The sequence below is a fragment of the Elgaria multicarinata genome, chromosome 22 (assembly GCF_023053635.1).
Source record: "Elgaria multicarinata webbii isolate HBS135686 ecotype San Diego chromosome 22, rElgMul1.1.pri, whole genome shotgun sequence".
Classification (NCBI taxonomy): domain Eukaryota; kingdom Metazoa; phylum Chordata; class Lepidosauria; order Squamata; family Anguidae; genus Elgaria; species Elgaria multicarinata.
Genome location: NC_086192.1, coordinates 2,324,821 through 2,341,227, shown reverse-complemented (window position 1 = coordinate 2,341,227; position 16,407 = coordinate 2,324,821). Strand labels below are relative to the sequence as shown.

The 16,407-nt window shown below is 47.6% G+C and overlaps 1 protein-coding gene across 1 annotated transcript in view; it reads right to left on the bottom strand.

The window, feature by feature from the left end:
• Positions 1-1,032: 1,032 nt before the first annotated feature.
• The window catches only part of CPD (carboxypeptidase D), a 37,494-nt gene continuing 22,119 nt past the window's right edge, over positions 1,033-16,407 (bottom strand). Inside the window, exons 12-21 of the mRNA XM_063146687.1 lie at positions 13,146-13,457; positions 11,941-12,136; positions 10,667-10,802; positions 9,774-9,914; positions 8,401-8,496; positions 8,229-8,293; positions 7,781-7,912; positions 6,689-6,874; positions 6,003-6,102; positions 1,033-5,380 (exon numbers count right to left, since the gene is read on the bottom strand). Of these exons, the coding sequence (XP_063002757.1) occupies positions 5,154-5,380; positions 6,003-6,102; positions 6,689-6,874; positions 7,781-7,912; positions 8,229-8,293; positions 8,401-8,496; positions 9,774-9,914; positions 10,667-10,802; positions 11,941-12,136; positions 13,146-13,457 (1,591 nt within the window). The 3' untranslated portion in view covers positions 1,033-5,153. The remainder of the gene's footprint in view (positions 5,381-6,002; positions 6,103-6,688; positions 6,875-7,780; positions 7,913-8,228; positions 8,294-8,400; positions 8,497-9,773; positions 9,915-10,666; positions 10,803-11,940; positions 12,137-13,145; positions 13,458-16,407) is intronic.

Genomic DNA, 16,407 nt, shown 5'->3' with positions numbered 1-16,407 from the left:
GGGCTTACCCCCAGCTAAGTGTGCTTAGGATCACTGCCTCTTAATGCAACCCTACATATGTCTAGTGAAATAGAAGACCCATTCAGTTCAATGGGCCTGATGCCTAGAGAAGCAACTTGGAATCCTTCGTGCGCCAAGGTGGACAGTGAATCTCCATCACTTGCAAATTTCCTCTGTGCAAATTCTTCCGGTTGCACTTTTTAATTCTTTTCAAGGCAAAATAAAATCAAAGTTCTTTTTGGGAGGGGTGGGAATGCTGCACCATGGCCATAACTCTAGATAAACACTACCAGTCAGGAGCAGCTAACAGTGGCCTGGACCTGGGTGCAAAACCTGAGATCCAGGGGCCAAAATCAGCCCCAAATCCCCAGAAGGCCCGCCCCTTTCCTTGGTTCCCCCTTCTCTTTCCTTAACCACTGATCATTGAATGATTTCCCATGTTTTGTCCAGTTTCTTTCCCCAAGCTTCTACAGCTTCATTACAGACAGCAAGAGCTTTAAAAAGCTTATACTTTTGCTTTGGGCCCCGCCCCCTTTTCACTTCAGCCCCGCCCACCAACAGGAGCCCCCCCCCCAAACTTCTCCAAAATGTAATTCGGCCCTTGGGGTGTCAGATTTGACACCCCTGGGCTCAGCAGACCGACTCAGGCACCATGTACCACTTGTTACTTAAAACCCCTTTAAAAAGGGCAGGGCGCTCATAAACAAACCTGTGTTTGGAAACTTGCACTGGCCGAAGGATTTAAAAATATTTCGCCACCTTTCTCTGGGGTCTACTCTTGCGTTACACTTCCTGTGTTATTTCGAAAGGGAGAAACCTTCCTGGAAATGCCTCTGACCAACAGAACTTTAATTAACTCTCCAGAACCTGATAAGAAGGTTTTCAGAGAGAAAACGCCCACCGCAGCGGCAGGAAAAACCCAACGACGACGCATGAAACTATATAATTTGACCGAGGAGTAAAATACCCTCGCTCTGTCCCATAGCAAGGAAATGCTTGCCGCCAATGGAGCAAATAAGACACAGGAAGAAGAGACGTCATAAAATAGTTTTATACAGATTAGAGCTCAGTGTACACGTTTTAAAAAACAAACAAACCCGAAAACACGAACAGAAGACTCGGCTGGTTGCGGAAAGGTTATCGAGTCGCTAACGGCCCCGATCCATTTGCATTCCCAAGTCACGCCAGCCCCTCGTTTGGGTTTTTTGAAGGCACACAGTGCATGGACCAAAGGACAGTGACAAGCGCACATGGGCAGCTGTAAATTGCTCTCTAGTGCAGCCTCCCCCAAACTTGCGCCCCAACGGATCTGGAAGGCACAACTCCCAGCTTGCTGGTCGTCATAGTCCAACACATCTAAGGGACACTGGATAAGGGGAGTTTGCAGTAGAGCTAGAGAAGCAAACACCGGGTCCCAAAGGCATAAAGAGCAGGAGCAGTGGTTCCGATAATTTTTTAAAAAATTGCATAATTGCTACCAGGAGGATACAGCTCGCTGCTCGCCTCCACGCTGTAGTTCTTAGCTAGGTTTCGAACAAGATCTGAAAGACGGCTAGAGGGCAAGCACAGTCCTCCAGCACCGCTTATTACTGACCTATTTAGTTTATTTAATGGATTTTTAAGCCGCCTTTTGGACAGCGGAGGAGCGGGGTGGGTGGGAATCAGAAATCTCGATATGCATTATGCAGGACCAGCCCAAGGCCCCAGATGTGCTTGGCAGACATTTGGAATCAGTATTCTACAACTTTTTGTTTTAAAAAACAAAGCCTTTGTAGCACATACTTCTTTAAAAAAGAAAAGAGGGAAGCCAAAGCTAAATTAAGTCGGAATATGATTCGGAATGGGTTGCAAAGCCTTTATGACAGTCTGTTGGAGCGTATCAATGGGCATAACTTAAGACATGGGGAGGCAACCTGGCAGCTCTAGATGTTTTGGGTAACTCCCATAAGCCTGCCCTCCCCTCAGGGGTTATAGGAATTGTAGGCCACAACGTGAAGAAGGTACCAGGGTTACCTAACCCTGATGAGATGTTTGTAGACACAAGCAATTGGTTTCCTCCTGCTTAACTCTGAGCTCAGTTTTCCCCAACAGGGTGCCCTCCAGATATTTTGGACTTCAATGCTCGTCAGCCCTAGCCACTATGGCCAATGACCAAGACATCTGGAAGCATCAGGCAGGGAAAAGCTGTCCTAGGGGATGGGAGAGGCCAGAAGATGCCCAAGCTAAAGAACACAGTAAGAGTAGCCTTCTCTAACTTGGAGCACTCAAGGTGATGGACTACAACTCCCATCCCCCTGTGGGCAACCGTGGGAGGTCCAGGGGCTATTTTTGCCCCCAGATTTCTTGTGGGCATTGGTTTTTGTAGCAATAATTTAAATGGCATCCGTAGCAGCCACAATGGCACCTTCGGCACGCTGCAACCACTAGGAATGCTTTTTAAAATCCCCTCTCCCTCCAAATTTAGGGGGCCACAGACAGCCTCTGTTGCGCCCACCCTTGCTGCGGCCCAACTGGGAGGCTCCAGTTCAGGGACGGCTGAGCCAGAGGGTCGATTTAAAAAAGCCTCCCGCACTGATTTCAGAAGCAAGCTCCGCTCTTATGCTCCCTTCTGATGTGTGTTCAGGATTGCAGCCTGATCTATCTTTCTAGCTGCATCCTGACAAATAAAAAAGGGCCCATCTGCTCAACGGATTTGCTTGGAATGGAGTCCAGAATCCAGCTACCCCTTATTACCAAGTCTGTGGTGGTGTTTTTAAGGGAGCTTTACAACATTTTGGAAGGGAGGCTCAGGTGTCAGGAAAACTTTTGTTAGGAAAACTGAGCCATGGGATAAAGCTATCAAAGCATATCTCTTGAGTTCTCACTCGTGGCGCATTTTAAGAGGAAGAGGTGGGCTTCAAGAGGGTTACGCCTTACAGCACTAAAGAGAACCCCGGAAGGATCACCGGCACTTATTTCTGACAGCTAACCAAGCCTTTTGTGGGTGGAGGTAAAGCTATCGCAAAGCCGGGAGCAGGAAGGGAGCTAGCCAAATGGAACTCCTGTTCGCCAGAGTTCATAACCTTTCTTTCGGTGCCCAAGCCAGGCCTGTTTGCCCCACTCCTTTGCAGGACCAATCCCACGCAAGGAGAACCCAAGACCCAAACCCATCTCAGGAGGATGGGCAGAAATCAACACACAGCCCAGCTGCACTGCAGAAGTTAGCACAATCCCTTTCCTCCCCCAGGGTGATGAGAGTTCGCAATTCATCATCCTTGTTTGCAATTCATCAGCTTCCTTGTTTGACCTTTAACAAGTATTCCCCCCAACTTTGTCTTCATCCCCAACGTCCTCTCTAAATAAAACTACCATGGCTTAGAAAATGGCATTTTTAAAAAACCAAAAACCATAGAAAATACACACACAAAATGAACACTAAGGGAGGCGATCTTTAAGACAGGCTACAACAGTGCTCAAGTATCAGCGATGCTTCTCACACAACCCTATTTAAAAATGTCAAACCGAGGTGCTTGGAGAGGAAAAAAGGGCTAGAGGGCTTCCCTCAGCTTTCAGGGTGGGGGGGCATGTTTGGGATTTTGAGGAGGGCACTCTCACAAAATGGCTTCCAAGGGCAAGGCAGGGCTTGTTCATTCATAAAATGACAGCCGTGGCGGGCACGGCCAGCATGACACGCTCATTTCCCAGAACGCGAACTGATGAGACAAATATTGTCCAAAAACCAAAGTAAAAGGCGGAGGTCCTGAGCTCCAAGATACAAAAACACTCTTTCGAACCCGTCGAGATGGCAACACATCGCTTTGCAGCAAGCCAGCCACCCGTTTTATTTTTTAAAAAGTAATGTTTTAAACAATCTTAAGATGTAAAATAAAAAACAGGAGTGGCAGGGAGTCTGGCGGGCGGTGAAGAGAATGTCTGCAGGCACATTGGTTCGCTCGGGCATAACTTTGGAGACCCCAGGGCGAGACTGCCGCACATCTCGGGAGGCAAAGTGACCACTGCATGCCACGGTTTGGATGTTGTTCTAAAGGAGAGACTTTGAGGGAAAGCAAAATTCCACTCAAAAATCCGGCCTCGGCAAAAGAGCAGAAACTGGTGTCGGACTAGTAGTAACAAGACTCGATACTGGAAAGGAAGGATGGGTCAAGACTGGCGTGGTGAACTTTCAAAGCGGTACATTTGCTTTCATAGGAGGAAATAGCTGAAGAATTTTTCTAGACAACAGCCGCGCAGTCAGGCAAGCCAACAGACCACACAGAGGGTTGCTCAATCCCAAAAAACGAATTGCAAAAAGACTTTTTGGCACCACGCTGGAAATTCAGCACCCAGCCAGCACGAGGCTGATCAGAAGTTATTCTTTTTTTTGTTTCAGCACAGAAGGCCATCTCTTGCTATTCTACGTTCTCAAAGAGAAACAGAGGGGATTCTGAAGCAGGTTCGGTGCGAGAGAATTCAACGAGACAAAACGTTTTATTTCTTTTTCCAAAAACCACAGCCTTGACTGGAGAAAGAGAGAGAGAAAGAAAGAACGAGAGAGAGAGAGATTCTCACATCTCAACACAACACTCCTGCCTTGTGGTTTTTATCACACAGGTAACAGTGAAGCCAACTTCTGCCAGAATTCCCTAACCTGAAGTCATCCTTAAGCAGAAGGAGGGGGGGGAGTTTAATTCCTCCACATAGGGAGGAAGACGATAATTTCCAAACACTCCTGGCAACCAGCCGGTGAAGCTGCCCCAGGCAGAAGAGGAAAGAGTTTCCAAAACCGTCCGTATGCTGCAGAAGCAGCTTTACCTTAGGCGAAACCTTGGCAGCTATGGTGTATTCCGCCCCCGTGCGCCCCCCCCCCCCGATAATGGCAGGAATTTGAACAGTGTCAGAAAGGGGCGAGGAAACATTGCCAAGGTGCAGTTCGCCAGAACGGCTCGCAAGCAGCCCCGCGGCCAAGACCAGCTCCAGAGGGCTTTCCGGCTCAAGGCGGGACTAGGAGAGCAGCCGGCAGCAGGAGAAGGCAGGGCCGCCTTATGCATTATCAGAGATGGGTCGGGAGCGAGAGGGCCGGCGCGCCCCGCGTCCCAGGCCCGCCGCTTGAGAAAAGCGCTCCATCTCGCAGGGTCCGCCTTTCCACAGGGAGCCTCCCCCTCCCACTGGGTGGGTCAGTGCTTGCTGGAGTACAGCGTCTCCTCCTCCGTGTCCGTCTCGTCCTGGAACTCGTGGCTCAGGAGGGACTTCTTGGAGCCCGTGGACAGCATGCGGATCTCGTCCTCGTAGTCGTCGTGGTTCTGCCGCAGGCGGTGGAAGCCGTCCTTGTGCCGGTTGGACTTGATGGAGCAGACGCACCAGGTGATGCAGGCCATGAGGACGAGGGCCGACATGGTGGCACCTGAGCAGGGGTGGGTGGGGGAAATCAAGACCCCCACGCCAGCGTTAGCTTCAAGATGAGCTTCCACCTCAATGCACCCCCTCCCCATAATCTTCTCAATGGAGGTTTAAGGAGGGTCTCAACATCTGGAAAGAGCAGTACTCTTTCCTTTTAAGGACCACTGGCACATCTGCCCCACGCATATGGAATCATAGAATAGTAAGAGTTGGAAGGGGCCTCTAAGGCCATCGAGTCCAACTCCCTGCTCAATGCAGGAATCCACCTCAAAGCATCCCTGACAGGTGGCTGTCCAGCTGCCTCTTGGAGGCCTCCAGTGTGGGAGAGCCCACCACCTCCCTTGGTCATCGGTCCCATTGTTGTACCGCTCTAACAGTCAGGAAGTTTTTCCTACTGTCCAGCCAGAATCGGGCTTCCTTTCACTTGAGCCCATTATTCCGTGTCCTGCACTCTGGGAGGATACCCCACTGCACAATTCAGGTGTTTATGGTGCATCCATTAAAATGATTACACATAGGCCAAAGTGGTGAAGGTATCTCCCCTGTCTTGCCTCCTAGAAAGTTGTTCAGACACCCACACCCACACCCACACACCACAAGAGAAAACCGTATCTAGCTTCTTTTACCTGCTACAGTAACCACCAACTCCCTCGGGAGACCAAATATCTTGTTGTCCACGTCAAACTGGATATGCAGAAAGCTAGCCATCTCGTCGCGAACTAGGACCTGTAAATAAAACAGCGTGTATTTCAGCAACAGCATGGATGCACATATATTGAGGGAAGGGCAAAAGAACCATGCGCACAAGCTGCAGAAGCTCAGGTCCCCAAGGAAATAATAGTGAGGAGGGACTTTCTGACTTATGTAAGGAAGATAGTGAGCAATGAGCTCCATTTTGGGAGGGAGGGCGAGAAGGTCTTAAAGTAAGATTAATGGGAGGTGAGGGCGGGGGAGAGAAAGGGGCTCTTTTCCATCTTGCCACCCAATGTGCCAGAGTTCCTAAATCTCTTCTGCGTCTCTGACAATGCAGAGTGTCTTGCCTCCCACGTCCACAAGCCACTGGTCTTTATATCCCAGGCTGGCTTGTGTTACATGGTTCCAGGTTGCCAATTCCCCAGCAGGCTCTCGGAGAATGGGTAGAAAGCCATCCGTCCGGGGAAGGGGGGGACGATGGGGGCGGGGGGACTGACAGGATCACCACAGGGCCAGTGGGCTGCCTTTCCACCTAGCGTGAGCCAAGGCGAGGCCTGCCCCTCTCTTCTATCCCACCAGGCTCAAGGAAAGGAGGCTGCGGCGGGCCTTCCCCTGTTACCTGGACGTGCTGCTGCTGATAGCCTTCAGCTATAGCGTGGATCTTGTGGTAGCCTGGAGCCAGCAGCACGTGGAAATAGCCGCCTTCTTTGGTGCAGACTCTCACCCCTTCGTTGAGCACGATTTGAGCTTTCGACACCGGCCGGCCGTGCCTGTCCCGGACAAACCCGTAGACGCCCTTATGAACCTGGGATGTGCAAAAATAAATAAAAGGCATCTGATAAATACTGCCCATCAGGAGGGGGGCTCTTCACTAAAGAAACAATCCTTCTCACATCTATATGGTGGATCTGAGGTCTCCAATGTGGTGCTTGTGACATCTTTCTAGGTGCCCACTAATTTTTATTTATTTTTAATTAAGATGTGTGTGACTTTAATTTAAAAGAGTTAAATGAGATGCTGAACAGGCTGTAGAGCAAAACGCTTCCCCTCCAGCGCCAATTAAAGGTGTTGTTTCGCATCTGGCACTCAGACTCCACCTTTGCCCTGTTACTTTTCCTCTAGATGGCCAGATGGCCTTCTGGGAAATAAGCATTTTGGGGTTGGGAGCCATGCTATGAGCGGCCAAGCGCACAGCATGGTAGCCATTTTGTGAGAGCACCCATGGCACTCTAAAGATTCCAAATGTGCCCACCGACTCCAAAACATTAGGGACCCCGAGGGTTAGTAGACGATTCCCTGCAGAACAAGAGGTACGCAAGAATTAAGCAAGACCCAAAGAGACATCCCTGCTGTGACATTTCGTTGTTGCCTTACCCCCAAGGGCTCGAAGTTGGTTAAAATATGGCCTTACTGAATTGCAACCTTAAACGGACTCTAAACATTAGGACCTAAAAGGTTATGTTAGGCTGGGAGAAAAGCATCTTGAGCACAGCCGCCTGGCAAGTCTCAAAGCCAAGAGAAATTTCAAACTGGGTTCTTTTCATCCAAAACCCAAACCTTACTCAATGTACCCCAACATCGTTATCTCAGGTAGCAAGCAACAACGTGAAATTGTGTTCTTAAATCTGGGCTCTACTGCATTCCACTTCAAGCAGTTGCAAATAAATACTTGGATGTATTCCCAACCCAGCCAGAGTTCACTAAAACTCACCTCCACTAGCATGCTGAGAAGAGATTTCTTATTCTCCAGCCACAGCGTATGGAGCTGTCCCGCGCTGGGGAAGTAACAGCACCCCGTGTAAACCGTGATCTCTGGGCAGTGGCCGTACATAACGCTGAAATCCTGAGGAGCCGAAAAACCGAGAGGAGGGTTTGTGATGGGAAAGAGGCACAGCAGGCAAAAGGTCATTGGCAACCCTGATTTAATTCAACTAACAGAGATCATTCATTTAACATGTTTTAATATTGGAATATATTTAATATATTTTTGTATATTTCTATTTACAGGTTTTAAATGTATATGTTTTAAATTTGTAATGCCGCCTTGAGGCCCAGCATTGGACAAAAGGCAGTTAATAATAATAATAATAATAATAATAATAATAATAAATAATAATAATAATAATTTTTAAAAAAAACGGAAAAAACCACCAAAATACCTTCATGCTGCCCAGGTGGCTGTGCCATTCTGCTCCGAGCAACACACCTCCAGGAATGTTTTCATCTGCAGAACAGAGGGGGGGGGGGGCGGGGAGAGAGAGAGACAAATCAGAAGCTCTTTGTAAGAAGCAAGCTGGCCCACAAATAGTCCAGAACACAGCGGCCACATACCTGACTTGTTTGGACAATTAGGCTGCCCCAGGTGCATTGTGGGATGATTATTGGCATACAGAGATGCCAAGTGCCTCAGCGTTTCTTTATTCTCCACTGCAAAGAGAACAGAAAAACAGGAAGTCAACCGAGGAGATGGTGGAGCTCAGCCTAGGCTGTCCGGGCACCGGTTGCAAACGGAGATTTTCCGGCCTCGCTGCAACAACCCATAGAATCATAGAATCATAGAATAACAGAGTTGGAAGGGGCCTACAAGGCCATCGAGTCCAACCCCCTGCTCAATGCAGGAATCCACCCTGAAGCATCCCTGACAGAAGGCTGTCCAGCTGCCTCTTGAATGCCTCTAGTGTGGGAGAGCCCACAACCTCCCTAGGTAACTGATTCCACCGTCGCACTGCTCTAACAGTTAGGAAGTTTTTCCTCATGTCCAGCCGGAATCTGGTTTCCTTTAACTTGAGCCCGTTATTCCGTGTCCTGCACTCTGGGAGGATCGAGAAGAGATCCGGGCCCTCCTCTGGGTGACAGCCTTTTAAGTCCTTGAAGAGTGCTCTCATGTCTCCCCTCAATCTTCTCTTCTCCAGGCTAAACATGCCCAGTTCTTTCAGTCTCTCTTCATAGGGCTTTGTTTCTAGACCTCTGATCATCCTGGTTGCCCTCTTCTGAACACGCTCCAGCTTGTCTGCATTCTTCTTGAATTGTGGAGCCCAGAACTGGACACAATACTCTAGATGAGGCCTAACCAGGGCCCAATAGAGAGGAACCAGTACCTCACGTGATTTGGAAGCTATACTTCTATTAATGCAGCCCAAAATAGCATTTGCCTTTCTTGCAGCCATATTGCACTGTTGGCTCATATTCAGCTTGTGATCTACAACAATTCCAAGATCTTTCTCGTTTGTAGTATTGCTGAGCCAAGTGTCCCCCATCTTGTAACTGTGCATTTGGTTTCTATTCCCTAAATGTAGAACTTGGCATTTATCCCTATTAAATTTCATTCTGTTGTTTTCAGCCCAGCACTCCAGCCTATCAAGATCACTTTGAAGTTTGTTTCTGTCTTCCAGGGTATTAGCTATCCCACCCAATTTGGTATCATCTGCAAATTTGATCAGCGTTCCCTGCACCTCCTCGTCCAAATCATTAATAAAAATGTTGAAGAGCACTGGGCCCAGGACTGAGCCCTGCGGCACCCCACTCGTTGCCTCTCCCCAGTTTGAGAAGTAAATAAGATAAATAAGACATGATTCTTCATGTCTTATTTATCACAAGAAGCCAACTGTACTGGCCCAAGAACCAGTGGAGGACGGACTGCTCCTCAAAGGAAAGCCAACCTTCCCAGCTCTTCCCAAAGGACACGGAGGAAGACTAGATCGTACCTGTTTGCACGGGCTTGTCATAGGGGTAAGTAGCAAGCAGGGACCCTCCGTCCAAAGCCACGGAGAGGGTGAAGTCTTGCTTCTGTATCAGGTTTTCCATGATGGCCTTGGTTTCCGGTTCTCTTGCCCCGGAGGAATTGCCTGATGGAAGAGGCCCAGAGGTTCATAAGCAGCTGAGACCTGCAACCGGTTCAGCGTTGCCTCAGTAGCATGCTGGTTAGCAACAGAGAACTCCATGCAAGGCACATCCCGCTCCGTGTAAGCATGCCAGTACGCTGGTTCTACAGGGATGCTAAACAAGTTGGGACCAGGATACCTGACAGGGCGCCTTCTCCCCTACCAACCTTCCCAGTCACACTGAGCTCATCCGAGGGCCTGCTCCTGGTGGTTCCACATGAACCCATCCTCCGATTGGAGTCCACCAGGGGAAGAGCCTTCGGTGGGCTGCCCCCCTCCTAGGCAATTCCCTGCCTCTAGAGGCCAGGCGCAAACTTTGCATTCGTTCTGGTGTCTCCTGAAAACGTCATTGTTCCAGGAAGCCTTCCCGTGATGACCAGCCAAGGTTTACTTTGCATGTGTGTGTGTGTGTGTGTGTGTTTTTATTCTGTATTTATTTTGTTTTATCTTGTACACCACTCCGAAATTTTGAATCGGGAGCACTATATAAATATAGTTAAGTAAATAAATAAATAAATGCTGCCAAGGCATCCAAGCGCCTTACACGCAAATCACACTCCCATGCAACAAGACGTGGCGGGCCATCACACTGGATATGCAAAGGCAAACAGGAAAGGAGGTGTCAAAACTGTCCTTAACCAGAAGAACTCCTCTCCCCCACCAGCTAGGAGAACAGGATATGGCAGCATGGAAAGGAGAAGGGTGGCTGGTTTTACTTGTGAAATCCGTGTCCAGATCTTTGCCGTTGGCGTTGGAGAGGCCGATCTTCGAGGTGCAGTCGCCCTCCTGAGCGATCTCGCGCCCGTCTGGGTTCAGGGACGGCACGAGCACAATCCTCGTTTTGTCAATCAGCTGGAAACAGATGATGAGAGAGAGAAAGCACACCGTCAGCCCATCCTACCTAATTCAGGGATGGTGGGGAAGGAAAACAATCCAGGGTGATTTTCACGATGGGCGGAGCTCTGCCACATGGGAGGAGCAACTCACACAAGGGTACCCTCCTCCACTGAGAGAGAAACCTGCCCCCCTCCCAATATCCCACATCTCCATCTGCAATTTAAGGTCTGGAAACGGAGCTTAGAGAAGTCGGGGCACTTTCACAAGTGTTGCAAAGACTTCTCAGCTCTCGCACCGCTGCTTCTCGCAGTTGGCGGAACCTGGAAAACAGGCCATTTTTCATTCGAACGGCAGCGAGGCTGTTTCACTCACACAATCGGAAGGACGTCCCTTGATCCACTTCTGGCATTTTTAAGGTATTGCGGGAACGCCTAACTATGTTGAGTTTTTATCTGACCCCAGAATAGTTGTTTTGAATGCTTTTTATGTTTTTATGCTTTTTTTTAATGGTTTTTAAATTTTGTATTATCTATTTTTCTTCAATGTTCAACGTTTCAATCTTTGTAAACTTCCCAGAAAGCTTCAGCTATGGAACGGTATATAAATTAAATTAAATTATATTTATTTCTTACCCGCCTCTCCCTCTGGATCAAGGCGGGGAACCGCATCAAATATAAAAATACTATAAAATATATAAAACTGATTAAAAACATATAAAATTAATACATTATTAAAATAACAGCCAGACGTTTTAAAATTCAACTGGGCAGACCTGCCGGAAGAGATGAGTCTTTATAGTTTTTTTCAAATTTGGAAAGACTGTTAAGTTGCGAATCTCTCCCAGCAGGCCATTCCACAGTGGGAGCGGAGGAAGAAAAGGTCCTAAGTAAATAAATAATAATAATAATACTTCACCATAAAAACCATAGCTCTCTTTTCCCCTCTTAGTAGCGGAGTCTGACCAAGTGGAACTCGGCAAGCTTTGCACTCAACTTCTCTTTGAACTACCCGAGACACTCGCTTCCCACGGGTCTCTGACACATCCCTGGACTACACTCCGATATCCCATGACGCACCAGACGTGGTGATGGAGACATCGATGCTCACCCACCCTGGCCCTGCCAGAAGCCGCAGAACAAACCGAGGGACTTACCTTTGTGATAGCCGGGTTCTTCTTGTAGTTCATGCAGAGAAACTCCGCTAGGGCCAAGAGCAGTTCAGTGCCGACCGGAGCGTTGCCGTGAATGCCAGCAACGAAGCGGATCTTTGGCTCCTCCGGCTCAGATTTGTTGGGCTTGTTGGAGATTTCCAGAGACCAGATGTGGCGGAACTCGCGACTTTGCCCCAAGCTGCCAAAAACACAAGAGGCGGAAGTGCTGCCGGGTCGGGTTTTCAGCAGGAGCAGCAGCGGCTTTAGCCCTGCAGCTACAACCGCTGTGGAAGTTGGAAACAGACCGTTTCCAGGAATACTAAGGCATCGCACAGCAAGTGAGGCAGAATCGGCAAACTCACTGGGAATTTGCCGATTTCTCACGCAAAACCTGCATTGTGAGAAATTCACCCAAATTCTCCCAAGCATTTAATTTTTATTTATAAGATATATTTTTCCCCCTTCTGCTATACCGTGTTCAAAGCAAATTCAAACATCCCCACTTATTCCTAGATATTCTCACTCAGAAAAGCAAGGGACAAGCTGGATCTGTTTCCACATTGCCAGGTTTAAGACTTCTGCGTCCCTTGCGTTCCTCGTAAACCTTTCGGAAGAGCTCACAAGACTTGCTGTTTTCAACCCGCTGGGCTAGCTGGGGTGGTGGTAATGGTGGATAAACGCACCCTCATAGGAACACAGAATATGCAGCCTGCTTGGTCACAAAATCCTGTTTTCTGAGATTCTCAGCTTTGGTTTTAAACAGAGCATCTGGCCCTTACGGCTACACGGATAGGCTTGAAAACATGTGGTCAAAGCCCCAGAGGCCAAAGAGTCTGCAAAACAGCCTTTTCCAACCTGGTGCCCTGCAGGTGTGTTGGACTACAACTCCCAGCATCCCCCAGCCAGCACGGAACTCAAGTCCCTGCATAACTCATTGCTTCTCTCCACGCTTCTCAAAAGCAGAAAAATGCAAAGAAAGAAAAGTTACAAAATCTATTTGTAGGATGTATACTATCCAATGGTTCTCAGCACCAAATTTGGGTTGTCTGGGATTTTCAGCATGGAGTACATACAGATATACACCCATAGGTAAGCAGCCTTTCAGACCAAGCTTTTCATGTACTTCTTTCAGGTGGCTCACTGCTATAATATAGCGGTTATTTCTCCTGAACTAACAAGGCCCACGAGAACCCAGCAGCAGTACCTACCTGGACAGGTTTGTGATCTGCGGATAATTCAAGTTCAAGCCTCTGAGGAACATAGACAGGTCATTGTAGGGTCGGTAACGGGACGGCTGGACGTCCGCCCAGGAAGTCAGCAGGAGGCGTTCCAAGCCGTTCTCAGCGGAAAGGTCTTTGATCAGGGTTTCAAAGTCCTTGGTGACGGGGCCATCCATGTCAGTCATATTGACATCTGGGACTGTCCCCTCTTCCACTTTGGCGTCTTTCCGAGTCAAAGTAAAGTTGACCTGCGTGGCGAATTTATCTCCAACTTCCACCATCTTTGTTTCTGAAATATACCTTCCAAAAAGCGAGGGGGGGAGGGAGGGGGAGACATATGAATTTGCCAACCACTGGAAGGCAGCCCTGTTATTATTATTATTATTAATATTAATTTATTTATATAGCACCATCAGTGTACATGGTGCTGTACAGAGTAAAACAATAAAATAGCAAAACCCTGCCGCATAGGTTTACATTCTAATAAAATCATAATAAAACAATAAGGAGGGGAAGAGAAGGCACCAAACAGGCACAGGGTAGAGTAAAACTAACAGTATAAAAGTCAGATCAAAATCAAGTTTTAAAAGCTTTAGAAAAAAGAAAAGGGTTTAGCTGAGCTTTAAAAACTGCGTTTGAACTTGTAGTTCGCAAATGTTCTGGAAGAGCGTTCCAGGCGTAAAGGGCAGCGGAAGAAAATGGACGAAGCCGAGCAAGGGAAGTAGAGACCCTTGGGCAGGTAAGAAACATGGCATCAGAGGAGCGAAGAGCACGAGCGGGGCAATAGTGTGAGATGAGAGAGGAAAGATAGGAAGGAGCTAGACTGTGAAAAGCTTTGTAGGTTAACAGGAGAAGTTTATATTGGATTCTGAGGTGAATTGGAAGCCAATGAAGAGATTTCAGAAGTGGAGTAACATGGTCAGAGCGGCGAGCCAAGAAGATGATCTTAGCAGCAGAGTGGTGAACAGAAACCAACGAACTGATGTGAGAAGAAGGAAGGCCAGTGAGAAGAAGGTTGCAGTAGTCCAACCAAGAAATAACCAATGCATGAACAAGAGTCTTGGCAGAAGAGACAGACAAAAACGATTGAATCCTGGCAATATTATACAGGAAAAATTGACAGGATTTAGCTACTGCCTCAATATGAGGAATAAAGGAGAGTGAGGAATCAAACATAAAGCCAAGACTACGAGCTTCCTTGACTGGAGTAAGTGTAACATCATTGACAGTAAGAGAGAATGAGAGATGAGGAGAAGGTTTAGGAGGAAAAACAAGCAATTCAGTCTTTGTCATATTAAGTTTCAAACGACGATGAAGCAACCAAGCTGAGATATCTGAAAGACATGATCATGAACATCAGGAGAAAGTTCTGGAGATGAAAGATATAATTGTGTATCATCGGCATACAGATGATATTGGAGACCATGAGATTGAATAAGATTACCCAAGGACAACATGTATAAAGAAAACAACAACGGGCCAAGCACCGAGCCTTGCGGAACCCCTACTGAAAGGGGAAAAGAAGAAGACGAGCTGCCATTAGCCAACACGCTGAAAGAGCGACCCGCTAGATAGGAGGCAAACCAGTTATAGACGGAGCCACAAAATCCGAGGTCATGAAGGGAATCCAAAGAAGATCGTGATCAACCGTGTCAAAGGCTGCAGTAAGATCCAGGAGAATAAGAACAGAATAAAGGCCTTTAGACTTGGCAATAAGAAGATCATTGGTAATCTTAGTAAGGGCTGTTTCAGTGGAATGCAAAGGACGGAATCCAGATTGAAAAGGATCCAGAGCATTGTTACTAGAAAGAAAATCAAGACGACGAGAGTAGACCACACGCTCCAGGATCTTTGAAACAAAAGGCAACAAAGAGACAGGTCGGTAGTTAGACAGAGAAAGCACATCAAGAGTAGGTTTCTTGAGAATAGGAGAGACTGTAGCATGTTTAAAAGCAGAAGGAAATGAACCAGAGGACAAAGAAAAATTAATAATATGAAGCAAGGAAGGGAGGATAGCAGGGATAAGATTAATAAAGACTCGAGAAGGAATCGGATCACGAGAACAAGTGGAAGGCTTCGAAGAGCGCAGTATTCTAGACAGTTCATCAGCTGAGACCGAAGGGAATACAGAGAAATTTGCAGGAGGAACTGACAGATGAGGAACAGGAACTGGAAGATGAGCAGAGCTGGCAAGATCAGAGCAAATAGTTTGGATTTAGCATTGAAAAAAGAGGCAAAGTTATTAGCAGACAGAGAGGCGGGGAGAGATGGTGGATTAGGCTTCAGAAGAGAATTGAAGGACGCAAAGAGCCGCTGAGGATGTGTAGCATTTGACTGGATCAACAGTGAGTAATACTGTTGTTTAGCCAAGGAAATAGCAGAAGAGAAAGAGGAGAGTACAAATTTGTAATGGACAAAGTTCGACAAGTCCCTGGTCCTACGCCAAAGGCGTTCAGCTGCCTGGGAACAAGAACGAAGGTAGCGGATGAAAGAGGTGAGCCATGGTTGGGGCTGAGAAGGACGAACTATCCGAGTTGTAGATGGAGCAAGATTATCAAGAGTTAAGGATAAGGAGGAATTAAAGAAGGAGACAGCTGAGTCCAAGGAGACAGCCGAAAAGACAGAAGGAAGAGAGGAGGCTAGAGACTGAGAAAAAGCCTCATAATTGATAGATTGAAAGTCACGAGAAGAGCGAGAAACAGGATGTGAAGGAGGAGGATTATGAGTAATCATGAAAGAAACTAGATGATGATCTGACAAAGGAAAGTCAGCAGCAGAAAAGTCCAAGACAGAGCAATTCCGAGTGAGAACAAGATCCAAACAGTGTCCAAGGGAATGTGTGGGTGCTTACAGTCCAGGGAAGGCTTGTTTAAATTGATATGTTTTTAGGAGGCGTTTAAAAGACATTACATTTTCCGCCTCCTGGGCCGTTTCACCACCCTTGCAATAAGAGGACAAGGTAACAGCTACTACCTAGGTTGGTTATCTTTCTTATTGCGTGCCATGACCCAAGGGGGTGAAATTGCCGCAAATCTCTCAACCAGCCTGCTCTGAAGGGTCAGCTGATGTGTTCAAATGGAGAAATAAACCAGTTAGGGAGGCTATGCCGGGAAGGGAAGGCGCAAGTCGCGATCCGGCCAGCAGACGGTGCTAAAGGCTAGAATTCAGTCACTCTCGATAAAGGTCATGAAAGGGAGCCGGAATATTTTAAAAGCCTGAGATGAAAACAGCCCCTGAGTAGCTTGACAAA